At 37.3% G+C, this 13,476-nt stretch overlaps 1 protein-coding gene across 1 annotated transcript in view; it reads right to left on the bottom strand.

Annotated features, from left to right (window-relative positions):
* The window catches only part of SCAPER (S-phase cyclin A associated protein in the ER), a 346,349-nt gene that overhangs the window by 287,541 nt on the left and 45,332 nt on the right, over positions 1-13,476 (bottom strand). The window contains exons 5-10 of the mRNA XM_030889085.2: positions 10,664-10,903; positions 5,652-5,822; positions 4,783-4,858; positions 4,271-4,388; positions 3,893-4,004; positions 1,199-1,339 (exon numbers count right to left, since the gene is read on the bottom strand). Of these exons, the coding sequence (XP_030744945.1) occupies positions 1,199-1,339; positions 3,893-4,004; positions 4,271-4,388; positions 4,783-4,858; positions 5,652-5,822; positions 10,664-10,903 (858 nt within the window). The remainder of the gene's footprint in view (positions 1-1,198; positions 1,340-3,892; positions 4,005-4,270; positions 4,389-4,782; positions 4,859-5,651; positions 5,823-10,663; positions 10,904-13,476) is intronic.

The following is a 13,476-nucleotide window of genomic DNA, read 5'->3' as shown; positions in this document are numbered from 1 at the left end:
GTCCAGCCTCTCTTATCTAGGTGGACATGCAAATATATTAATGTGTGCAGACATTAGACACACGTACTACAATGACTAACATTTTAATGGGTACTTGTGTCAAGTGTTGGTAAGGATGTAATGTAACCAGAACTCTGATTCATTGCTGGTAGGAATGTAAAGTAGTACATCTACTGTGCAAAATTGTTTCTTTAAAAGTTAAAAATGAACCTATTATAAAACCATGACAATCAATTCCAAGAAAAATGCCCACAAAGTCATGTGCATGAACATTCACAGCAGCTTTGGTTGTAATAGCCAAAGACTAGAGGGAAAAAAGGAAATGTCCGTGAGCATGTGGCTGCATTAAGAAGCGATGCCTCTTGATACTGCACGCTGGTGTTTCTCAGCAATGAAAAGAAAGACACTCTTTGATACACACAACAGCATGCCTGGATCGCAAAATAACTGTGCTGAGTGACAGAAGCCAGATGCAAGACACATACTGTATGATTCCATTCATGTAAAATCCTAGAAAATGTCAGCATCTATAGTGACAGAAAACACATCAGCAACTACCTGGGGACAAGGCTGGAGCGAAAAATGAATTACAAATTAGTATCAAGAAACTTCAGAGATGTGTATGGTTTGTGATAAGAGTTGTATGAGCCCATAATAAAATGATTTAAAAAAACAAACAAACAAAGGAACTTCAGAGAATTGTTATCTTCACAGTACCGGTGATTTTAGGGATATATATGTCAAAACTTATCAAATTGGATATATTACATACTTTACATCAGCGGTTCTCAATCTGTGGGTTGTAACCCCTCTGGGGTCGAATGACCCTTATACAGGGGTCACCCGATTCATCACAGTAGCAAAATGACAGTGATGAAGCAGCAACGAAAATAATTATATGGTTGGGAGTCACCACAACATGAGGAACTGTATGAAAGGGTCGTGGCATGAGGTAAGTTGAGAACTACTGCTTTACATTTATTGCCTATTAATTAAACTGCAATAAATATGTAAAATATGTAATTCATAAGATTATGTATAAACTAAGATATCACACTTAGTGTGTTTTAAATGAGTCTGTGAAATAGTTTCCTATCCTGGCACAGAAAACACACTTGAGGAGCAGTAGCTGCGATTACTATTACAATTGGACCAGGTCCTTAGGTAAGTACTCCACTGCTTGCAGCGTCTACCATACCTTAGCTTCTTCTTCTTGGGCTTTTTTCACAATGGCTTGTAATTGCACCTCTCGTTTAAATTCGGCATGAAGTAATTTCTCTTCCATCATCCTACGTCGTTGGTCTAATAACTCTTCCTTCCACTTCCGGACGTCCTTCTCCTACACACAGTGAGTTATCCTGTCAGTCACTTCCATGTACACAAGAGTCATTTAGCAGAAGTGCAAATAGATTCCCAGCTTATGGAGACAGAAAACCGAGGGGCTGGAAGCTGTTTCTGAAGCAGTTGTGGTGGATGATTAGGAACACAGAGTGGTGATGCTAGAGCCAGGCTGCCTGAGTGCACAATTCCCCCTGACCTCTTCTCAGCTGTAAAACCTGGGAAAGATTTTTTGCTGATGCCTCAATTTACTTATTTGTACAAATGGAATGTTTACAGTGCCTAAATCATAGTGATTTTGCAGATTAAGTTAATATATGGAAAACACTTAGAAGACTACATTAGACATCGGCCTATATAAGCAGTGGCTGCTAGTCTCAGTGAACTGCATCATCTCTGTATCAGCCTTAAAGTTTTTACAGCCAAACTTCAAGACAATTAAGTAATTTTATCTCAGAGACTGGGAAATGGTGAGGAGGGAAAAATTTACAAAACTATTTTCATAAGAAACATTCTCTGGGGGGACGGACAACAGAAAAGTGGGTGACAGGAGACGCCAGTCAGTGTAAGACATGACAAAATAATAATTTATAAATTATCAAGGGTTCATGAGGGAGGTGAGGCGAGGAGGGAGGAGAAAAAATGAGAAGCCGATACCAAGGGCCAAAGTAGAAAGAAAATGATTTGAGAATGATGATGGCAACAAATGTATAAATGTGCTTGACACAAAGGATGGTTGTATGGATCGTTTTAAGAGTTGTATGAGCCCCCAATAAAATGATTTTTAAAAGAAACATTCTCTGACCGAACAAAGACTTTTTGCCTACAGCATAATAAAAATAGATACGATAACCCACTACCCTCCGCTATCAAGTGGACTCTAACTCAGGGATCCTCTAGGACAGAGTCCAGCTGCTCCTTCGGGTCTCTGGGGTTTTGAACCCTATGGTAGCAGAGTGCCGCATCTTTCTCCCTAAGAGCAGCTGGTGAGTTTGAACTGCTGACCTTGAAGTTAGCACAATGCCTTACCCACAGAGCCACCAGGACACCTTATAAATGACAGAAGATAATTAATTATCTGTAATAATTCCTTTTAAAAACTAAAATATCTAACAAGCGAAGTAACAGACTTGCTTGGGCTGCGCTAGAAAATTAGAGGCAGCCCCAGAAAGGATAAGCTATAGGAAATAAGAGGTTGGCTTCACAGGAGGGGAAAAAATCCTCATCCTATTTTAGTTCAATTTCAGTTGAATAGTCATCTGTAGATCCATCTGAGAAAGCATGCTGGAGGAACACATGCACTCCTGTGAGCCAGCGGACAGGACAGATGCTGAAAGCCTGAGCTCTGTAAATGATCGGTGTGAGGACACCGAAACCAGCCCGCCCATCTCTCCTGCATGCCGCTTTCACAGCTACAGGGGGTGTCAGGTGCGACAGTGAAGCACTCAGCTGCTAACAGAAAGACTGCTCCTTGGAAGCCACTCCCAGGCTGAGGGAGAAAGATTTGGGGGAAAACACCCTGAGGTCTCTAGGGAAGTCAGAGAGCAAGTGAAGCCTGCCAACAACCACCTAAGTCAGTACTGACCAAATCCAAACTCACTTCCATCGGGTCAGTGCTGACTCACAGCGACCCCCTGTGGGCGTCTGGGACTGAATTGTTTAGGGAAGTAGAAAGCCCAGCCTTTCACCCACAGAGCTGCTGGTGGTTTCAATCTGCTGAACATGAGGATTGCAGCCGAATGTGTAGCCACTATACCACCAGGGCTCATCGAAGTGAGTATGGAAGTGAACCCTAAAGCTTCAAAGACAACCTCTTGAGAGGCTGAGCAAGGATCATAAAAACGCACCACTACTGGTTTCCTTGCTCAGAAAAACTGAGAGAAAATGTTGGCGGATTTACACTGCTAAGGTTTGAGGTCATTCACTGCGGAATGGAGAAAGCGAACACAGCCACGATTCAGGCACCATGACAGTGACTGTAACCGGAGCGGCAACTGTTCCATCACAGTTTATCACACGAACCAACTTCATCACCACAAGAGCAAGAAAAGGATACTCATCATAATTCTCCTTGCACGCCAGAGCTTGTTATGTGATAAAACTAGGATGGAAACTTGGTCAGCCATATTCCCAAGTCCCTGTTCTGGCCAGTGCACCGTACTAACTCGTCGTCATCCTGGTCTAAAGACTTCACCTCTCTGTCCTGAAAATGTAATTGCTACCCTGCTTATCCAAACTTGATCATCTGAGGCTCAAAATCATCCTACCAAGTCTTCCTACACTTTGACGACAGAGAGCACCTTGACTAACCCATGCCAGTCAACTTAGTACTTTTAAGAAGAGCAAATCCTTAAGAGATTAGCTTTCTACGCGTTAGTAGTTACCTTCAAGAATCAATGAAAATGTCTTTATTTCCCAGAAAATGTAATTATCTTTATGGTTCCTCTAACGTCTCTCAAACCAGAAAAAAAAAGTCCTGCATAACCTAAGCCCATCAACTTAAGACCATAATTTTCTTTAAAATCAAAAGTAAACATTTCGCTGACATACATACCCTTTCTAACAATTTCTGAAGCTTTAATGTCTTCTCTTCACGTAACTTTTCTCTTAGCTGCTGTGCTTTCATTTGTTTTTCTTCATGTTTCTTCTTTGATTCTGCAATTGTTCTATTAACACAAGCGGAGAGGGGATACACATGTTTACTTGAAAAAGCCAACCAGCACTGTTCTTAGGCTTCAAAGTTCTTAAAATCAATATAAAAAATACACAAAACTAATTTTGGCCTAACGCTTCAGCAAAACATTGCCGCTTTTCAATGGCTCTGGAAATGTCCTGACAGGTAACATGCTTTAAAAAGCAAGTCTACGTCACAGTCAAGAGTGACTGACGTCCCTCCTGCGAAACAGTTCAAACTACCGTTCGATGGCCAGACCTTTTCCGAGACGGGGAAGAAAGTTTTTCATGCATGTGGATTCCGTGCCCCGGAGGCCTGGCAGGCTCCTCCTCTACAATATCCCCCCAGGATGTATTTTGGCGCCAAGATTCACGAGCTGTTAGGAAAAAACAAAACCATGGTTATTGTTTAATCACATAGTCCTATGAAACTAGCATTTTTAAGAACAGATGGTTGAAAGGACACCAACATTCCCATGCCAAATTATTCCTTGTATACAGAAATGTCTTTTAACAGATCATCTATGTCATACTCCTGCACACATGATGGTGCAAACGGCTAACACACTTAACTGCTAACCAGTATGTTGGAGGTTCAAGTTCACCCAGAGGTGCCTTGGAAGAAAGGCCTGGCAATCGACTTCCGAAAAACCAGCCATGGGAAACCCTATGGTGTAAAGTTCCGCACGTACATGAGGTTGCCAAAAGTCAGAATGCACTCAACGGCAACTGGTTTTTACATACACAGAGATACACACACACGGGCAATACCTTCATAGTCCGCAAGGACTTCATTCCAGTCCATAGACAAACCACAGACAGTTACACTCCCACTGCCCATGCTGGCCTAAAACGAAACAGGGAACATTGAGAAACGAGCCTCTGAATGCAAGTAACACCTTAAATAATGACCTACAGCTGCGATTTCCCTACTTTTCCGAGTATGCTTCCTTCGACCAACAGTTCAAAGATACAGGCTACAGGGAGACACAAACCTCCTATCGTCACAATAAGCACCAAGTTACAATTATCTAGCCTGCTTTTCAAGAGGAAGACATGCTTAATTGCTTGTTCAACATCAAAGACAAAGCAAGGAAACTTTAATAAGAAGTAGAACGACCTGATATGAATGCTGGCACACCACAGAATAACTTCTTAAAGAGTTCAAGATTATTTGCTGGGCATTAAAATAGACAATTAAGTGAAACCACTACAGGTATTTTTATTTTTCAATAAATCATCCTCTTTCACATATATTTCCTGAGCACCTGGCCAGAGCAAGGCAGTTATCTTTTTTTTTCTTTGTAAGTAAAACAGAAAAGTAAAATAGCCTACAATTACAGTTTTATGTCACTACAAATTACAATCATGTGTTATTTTTTCAGAAATTTATTTTTTCTCTGAAAAATGAAATAACTTCTAACTTATCAATTACATCATAAAATATTTATAAAACTGCTAAAAATGTGTGCTGTAAGTCTCAATTACACAAAGATTAAGGTTATAATAACTATTAACACTACTAAAGACAATTTTTAAATAAATAATTTAACTACAGCTAGAGAGACTGTAAGTACTTCTGGCCTAAGAATTTTTCTTTCTAAGTATAACTTTTGAACAATTCTGTTAAAATTTCTCACTGAAAAATCACTGTCGTTGTCAGTTTCGATGTTGATATCATTGTTTTCCTCAGCCTCAATTTCTCTAGTTAACTGCTCCTCTTCAGCAATGGCACTAGCGATGGCTTCTTCATTGGCCTTTTCTAGACGATCTGCCAGCTCTTCTTTCTTAGCAAGGACTTCTGCCATGGACTAGGGAGTTACAGACAAAAGCAAGAATCATCCCTGGCCGTCCAGTTAGATCATCACTTCTTCCCTCATGCGCTAGTCATAAATAAGCACAACAGGGCTGAATGAAGAAGACAGCACTGATCCAAATTCATAAAACCTGCGGTCCTCTTTAAGCACCACTTGTTAGTTGCATGAGTTACAAGTTTCTTAAAACAAACAAACAAAAAAGGAAGCCTGTTTTGTAACCCATAAAATGGGGCAATAACCCATGACTTACCTAATTTATAAGACTGTTGTGTATGAGAAACTGCGAAACTATAAATGTAATAAGTTATACTGGGGACAAACTGGGTTTCATTTGAGCGCCAAAGCTAGAGCAAATATGCTCACTGAGTAATAAAAGACAAAATATATATGAAATAATTGGAACACAGAATTTATTCTGTTATGTGGCAGTACTTTCTGAATATATAAACTTAACTTTAAATTAAAAATCATAAGCAATATTATTTTTATAATAAGCATCAAAACCATAATTATTAAGTCATTGTGATAAGCTAAAGATGTACACCGTAAACCCAAAAGCAGCCCCTAAAGTAACCAAGCAGTTATAGCTAATATACTGACAAAGAAGATAAAATGGAATTACAAAATATACTCAATTAGTCCAAAAGGAGAGAGAAATGGAGAAAAGGAGAGAGAAAAACAGGTAAGTCAAAGAGAAAACAAATAGAATAGTTGATTGAAAATAAACTATATCAATAATCAGCATATTTAAATACTTTAAACAACCCAATTAATATACAAAGATTATAAAGTTAGGATTAAAAACCACGATCCAGCTCTATGTTGCCTATAAAACACCTAATTTAGGTATAGGAGTACAAAAGCATTAAAGATAAACAATGTGCCATGCTAACAATCACCCAAAGAAAACTTAAGTGGCTACATTAACATCAAGCATGGTAGATTTCAGAGCAAAAAATTATTACTAAGGACAGAAGAACATCAGACTGTAGGTCAACCCACTAAGACAATATAATCCTAACCATTTATAAAGTGAGTAACAGAGTGTGAAGATCCATGATGCAAACCCTGAATGAAGTACAAAAAGAAAGAAACCGGTGGAAACATGAACTGCTAGAGTACCTTCACGAACATCCCGACAGTTACTCAAAAAGACCCACCATCCAGGTCCACCGGTCCTGCAACTCCACTCTACCGTGGTTGCCAAGAGAAATAAAACCATATGTCTATACAAACACTTGTACATTGAGTATTCATAGCAATATTTTTTCATAATTGCCAAGAATGGGTAAACAAGAGACAACAGAAGCAAGATCCCGGAACCCTGCTCCTGACTTTCTTAGAGGAACTTTTTGAAAAAGCAGAAAATGACAGTATTAGAGAGCCCTGATGGTATAGTGAGTTACATGTTGGGCTGCTAGCCACAAGGTCAGCAGTTTGAAAACCACCAGTGTATCCGAGGGAGAAAGAAGAGGCTTTCTACTCTGTAAAGATTTAAAGTCTCGGAAACCCACACGAGCAGTTCTGCTCTGTCCGACAGGTTCACTATGTGTCATAATCAACCCCATGGTTTGGCTTCCAACCTTGTGATAACTCTGTTCAACAGTCCGGGTAGCGTGACATCCACGTGAAGACTGGTCAGAGGCTCAGAAGACTGAACAAATGTGTGGTGTTCCTTATGCCTCCCCTCTGGCCCTGGTTCAGCAGTCGGCTTTGAAGTGGCAGTCTTGCTTCCAGCCTGAGCACTTGGCCCTGGGTTCTGAGTTCACTTCTTTAATAAAGTATGGTGTCTACCTATTGGAATCAGTCTAACGAGTCTCTGAAAGATGAAAGAAAAGCCCTTGTTTCTGTTTTGTCCACCTTGGAAGTTTCTCAGAACACAGAAGTAGCAGACAGAACTTGAGACTGAAAAGTGATGTTAAGAGCAAGTAGCGGCCTGCAGCAAATGAGGGTGATGGGACGACAAGGTCAAAACCTGGGAAGAGAATTTGCTGGGAAAATGGGGACATTTAAAGGTATCAACGCATATACAATATAGAGAATAAATGTATGCCCAGGGCAAGCCCTGAGGTAATCCTAAGCTTTCTCCTCGATAGGCCTCTTCAATATAAACCTCGTTAAGGACTGTCCTAGCACAAAGCCGACTACCAGAGATCCATCCCTGAACCCAAATTGTTTTCTTCTGTTTATTTCAGCACAAATAACTAGAAAAGTCATCCAGGTAACAGGAAAGAAGGAATTGAAAGAAAAAGTAAACGCTAAGGTTTGTAAACTCTTCCCAAGTAAAGGAAAATCATGAGTTCTAAAACTATATTATGATACTATTTTTAATTATTATTTTATGATATTTAAATATTCCAATTTCAATAAAAATCTGCAAGACACACAAACAGGAAAGGCAGACCCAGTGAAAGAACTAGAACAACCCAACAGAAGCCATCCTTGAGGAGGACAAGACACTGGACCTACTAGACACAAATTTAAAACATACTTTAACTATGCTCAAAGAATTAAAGGAAAATAAAAACAAACAGCTAAAGAAAAGAATGTATAAATATTGTATTTATTTATACAAATAAAGTATAAATATTAACAGAAATTATTTTAATAACAAACTCTAGAGCTAAAAAGGGCAATGAATGAAATGAACAAATTCATTAGATAAGTTCAATAACAGATATAAAATGTCAAAAGAAAGAAGCAACACATTTCAGATAGATCAAAAAGACAAATTAATGAAGAAAAATGAACACTTCATATGAGATCCATGGAATACCAATAAGAATTCAATATATCCATTCTGAGTCTCAAAAGGAGACAGAATATTTTAAGAAATAATGGCTGATATATGCATCTAACTAAGATTGTTGGTCTCTTCCATCCAGAGCAAAGGAGACTGAGAAAAGTCAAAGATTCAAGGAAGCAATTAGTCCAAACAACCAATGGGCCCCCTGAACCCAACCACAGCCTGCTTCAGCTGGAGCCCCAGCGCTAGGCACTCTCTGGGCACCGCTAACAACCTCATGACCAGGGACACAATAGCAGAGCCAATGAGAATGAAAGAAGAATTTACACATGTAAGATACAAGGAAAACTGAAATACCAGAATATCACGGTGATTAATTCTGACAAATAAGGGAAGCACTGTTACCCCCTCTTCACAGTAATTCGCTCTAGCTCAACACATGTAACCCAAACCATACGGGGATCCAGAGAAGCATCTCTGCCAAGACAGCCCAATCGTTACAGAAACCTTGGTTTAGTGAGAACACCACTAAGAACTCTAAGAATACACTAGTATTCACATTTTAGAGTAGAACTCATTTGCTTGCAAGTATAGAAACATAAACCTCAAAATAATCAAAGGATTTTTATGATTCTACCACACGTTAATGAATATATTCAAAATAAAAAATGAGGTGAGCATTTTATTAAAAATTGCTTAATGCTTATTTACATACAAGAGCTTTTTTCTCTTTTACTTTCTCACAAAATCATAATGAAGTATAATTTAATATATTTAGTATGCATACAAAAGTATTAATATATGATTAATTTCTATCCCATTAATAAACTAATACTTACATGACTATAATTATGTTCAATCTTTAAAAAGTTAAGCACTATCAGATACAAGTTCTAAAACTCTTATTGAGAACCTAAATATTTGTTTTTTATTACTAATTTTTTCCCATCAATTTCTTTTCCGCCTTTTGTCCCCCTATCAACTTTCATCTATAGCCACTGTAATTCTTTTCTAAAATATCTATAATTTGACCTAAAATCACCTGCAGACAGTCTTTCAGCATTATAAGACATTACGTTTTGAAAGAAACTACCCACCCACTGCCACTAAGTCAATTCCGACTCACAGCGACCCTAAATAGGGTTTCCATGGCTGTTAATCTCTCCCAACAGGATAGTCTCATCTTTGTCCTACAAAGCAGCTGGTGGGTCTGAACTGCTGACCCCCAGTTAGCAGTCCAATGTTTACTCAACAATGTCACCAAGGCTCCTTAAGAGAAACAGCAGTGGTCTTTGTTTTAATTTCTTAACAGCTGCCTATTTCTGTGGAAAATTACTTTTAAACCTAGCTAGCATGTCCAATTCTGAATTCTCTCCAAGATAATTTTCTTAATACTACAGGGAGAAACAAGAAGAGATAAGCAGAAATAGTCACTCAAATATATAAATCATTCTAAATCAGTGGTTCTCAACCTGTGGGTCGTGACCCCTTTGGGGGTTGAATGACCCTTTCACAGGGGTCACCCAATTCATAACAGTAGCAAAATGACAGTTATGAAGTAGCAACAAAAATAATTTTATGGTTGGGGGGCCACCACAACATGAGGAACTGTATTAAAGGGTCGCAGCATGAGGAATGTTGAGAACCACTGCTCTAAATGAATGTATTTTTAGACACTCAAAAGCAGCAACAGGAAATACACTCCATTTGAAAGACCAACTCCAGGCAAATTACAGCTGTATGAAGCACACTGTCAAGAATTACAAAACTAAACAAGTACCATTTCCCATCTAGCAATGTGTTAGAGATGTTGTGTGAACAATTTTGCTATTGATTTAGACTAAAAAGCATTAGATCAAATCACATGATTTTTAACAGGTTATTTAACTCTTAATCTCACTTTCTTCCTCTAGAAAACAAGAAAACTCTTAATTATATCAAGAGGTGGTGATACAAACAAAATGTTAAAATAGCATGCATAAAATCTTTGCCAAATGGAAAGTCATGTACAATGCCAGTTATGATTATCGTTATTGGGGTTTATGCCTCCTCAAAATATTTACCCAGAATTCCGATAAGTTGTTCTTACCAAGTTAGCAGCACTCACATTTGAGATATCTGAAGGGTCCATTTCGTTTTCTATCCTTGCTTTCTCGGCTGAAAATGTGTCTTCGTTTGTTTGCAGAGGATGTGTGCCAACAGCTGGCTGAGTCACTGAAACACACTTGGCCTCAACGTGCACAGCAGGTATTTCAGAAGTGCATACAGAAGTGTCTTGTAAGAAACCACCGCCAGTGTTCCTGACATCATCCACTGTACTCGCTGTGAACTGACAAAACACATTGACAAAATGAATCAGAGTTCGGGACAAACACTCATCAATGGCTGATCCTGCTTAACCTAACACTTCGGAAACAGTACTTAAGCATCGGATACACTACTTACCCATCAAGTCATCTCTCTCTGTATGTTTCAATTATAAAAATAGAAGGGAAAAAAATGAAGCAGTCACAAATTTTAGATGCATATGTATTATACATGTTTTACTAAAGAATATGAAGCTTGTTCCCTTCAGATAACATTAACGCAATCGTCAAGTACCATTGATGAAAATGCATCTGATGGACAATGCCAATCCTCAGGTGTATATAGCAAAATTTTATCTGGGTAGCTCGCTGTGCAATTCATATTCTTTACATTTAGATATCCTTCCCAATCATTCTTCCTTAGGAATGTTTAGCACAAAACCAACAGAACTGTGAAAACAACCTAAAAAAAACAACACTGGTTTTGCTCAAATACATAATCATTTAATTTATTCTCTTTTTTTTTTTACAGTTTAGCAAATAGATTTGAGCTTTTATATCATTTTATGTGTAGCTTTAGTCTATGCATGTTCAAGTTTTTCTTAAAATTATATTCCCACACACGTACTGCTAATACTGCTAATACACGTACTGCTAATATTTAGGACTCTGCTCTATATTAAGAAGGATGTTTTTCCACTATACTCAAAGAATAATGTGCTCCAAATTGAAGAACTAAGATCTAAACTTAGTGAATTTAAAACTCACTGACATCACTTCTTAAATAAACATCAGATAAGCATTGCAGGGGCCACAAACCCCCCCGCTTGATTCGTTATTTACATAAACATTATACTTGGCCAAGTCTTATAAACTACTTTTAAAATTCTATTATTGGTCAGAACTTAGAGTGTCCCAAAGTGTTGATTTTACCATAAGCATTATTTAAATTTTATCACATTGTTTATATTGTGATCAACATTATTTATATGTCAGTCACCAAGTTTTATAATCTTCTTGGCAATATTTATATTAGCATTACTGATATTTACAATATAGTCAACCCTATTTATTAAAAAATAAATATTATTTATAAAACAAAATCAAAGATAAAACTATAAAGTAATGCTGACAAGATATAAATATACTAATTCCATGCTTAGAAGAACAGTGGAGATAACAAGTATTCTCATTAGGTTGGCCAGCATCAGCAGTGGATGTTTACATTGAACACTTTAGCAGTACTGTAGTGTAATTACTCAAAAGTTCTATGCATGATTTATTCCTGAAAGCCTATCATATAAATTTATTCACAATGCAAAACCAATGTAACTTTCATATTACATTTTTTAGCTAAAATATGTTAATAAAAATGCTAGCTTTTGCTAATACAAAAGGTTGGTTCTTTACCAAGTACAAGCTATATACTTGAGTATAAGCTGACCCAAATATCAACCAAGGCACCTAATTTTACCACAAAAACTGCATTTAAAATGTGCCAGAAAACTTGGCTTATGCATAAGTATAAACGGTAGCTTTAGCCTATGCATGTTCAAATTTTTAAAATTACATTCCCACACACATACTGCTAATACTTCTGGGTATCTAGGACTCTGCTCTGTATTATGGAATTCTTTTTTAAATGACATAAAACACTGCCTGCAAGAAGTTTCCAAGCTCACATGGGCATAAAGCATATACAATGTACACGTTAAAGATTTATAGACTATCAGGAGCAGTATAGGATTAAGAGTCATTACTATGAAGGAAAACAATAGGATAACACTCCAATAAAAATAAATATTCTGAAGGTCTGAAGAATTTTAAAAAGCAGACACTTACTCTAGACTACATAATATTTTACTACTTACTTACCTAAATCCTATACTATGATATCAAAGAATAGCTCCTGTATTTCACTAGTCATTTTAAAGAAAAATTAAATTAATTGCACATGAATCTTTAAATTAATAAATATCTAAAATTTATACTTAATCAATTAAATGAGTTTCAATGAGATTAACAGGATCAATATTGGGAATATTAACTTTAAAATTTTTTATTAAGTATTACCAAATTGCTCTATACATACTTGATTTTCAGAAAGTACAAGTAGAATAATTTCAAAGTAATCCTTTCATCAACATTTTTAATAAACATCAAATGAAGCTAGAGGGCATCACCTGACCCAAAGTTACCAATAACCTTGGACAAACTGCTACCATATCCCTTTCAATGTGACCCTCACGTTTTTCCTACCAAAAAAAATTGTGTAAGCTAAACTGACTCATGAACGAGGAAACAAATTAAAGGATATTCTACCCCCCAAATAGTCTGTATACTGCAATAATTATTAAGGCATGCTGGGGCTTAGGTGGAGAGCAAATGTTTTGAGAATGATGAGGGCAATGAATGTACAAATGTGCTTTACGCAATTGATGTATGTATGGACTGTGATAAGAGTTGTATGAGCCCCCAATAAAATGATTTTTTAAAATAATAAAAATAAAAATTTTAAATGCTCTTTCTTACACCAAAAAACAAAACAAAACACAATTGTGGTACGTCTCAAAAGTATGGATCCCAAAGTTGTGGT

Source organism: Echinops telfairi, unplaced genomic scaffold, assembly GCF_000313985.2.
Source record: "Echinops telfairi isolate 266 unplaced genomic scaffold, ASM31398v2 ScPeMD7_7475;HRSCAF=8513, whole genome shotgun sequence".
Lineage (NCBI taxonomy): Eukaryota > Metazoa > Chordata > Mammalia > Afrosoricida > Tenrecidae > Echinops > Echinops telfairi.
The sequence above is the reverse complement of the archived record's forward strand: the minus strand, read 5'-3'. Positions and strand labels throughout refer to the sequence as shown.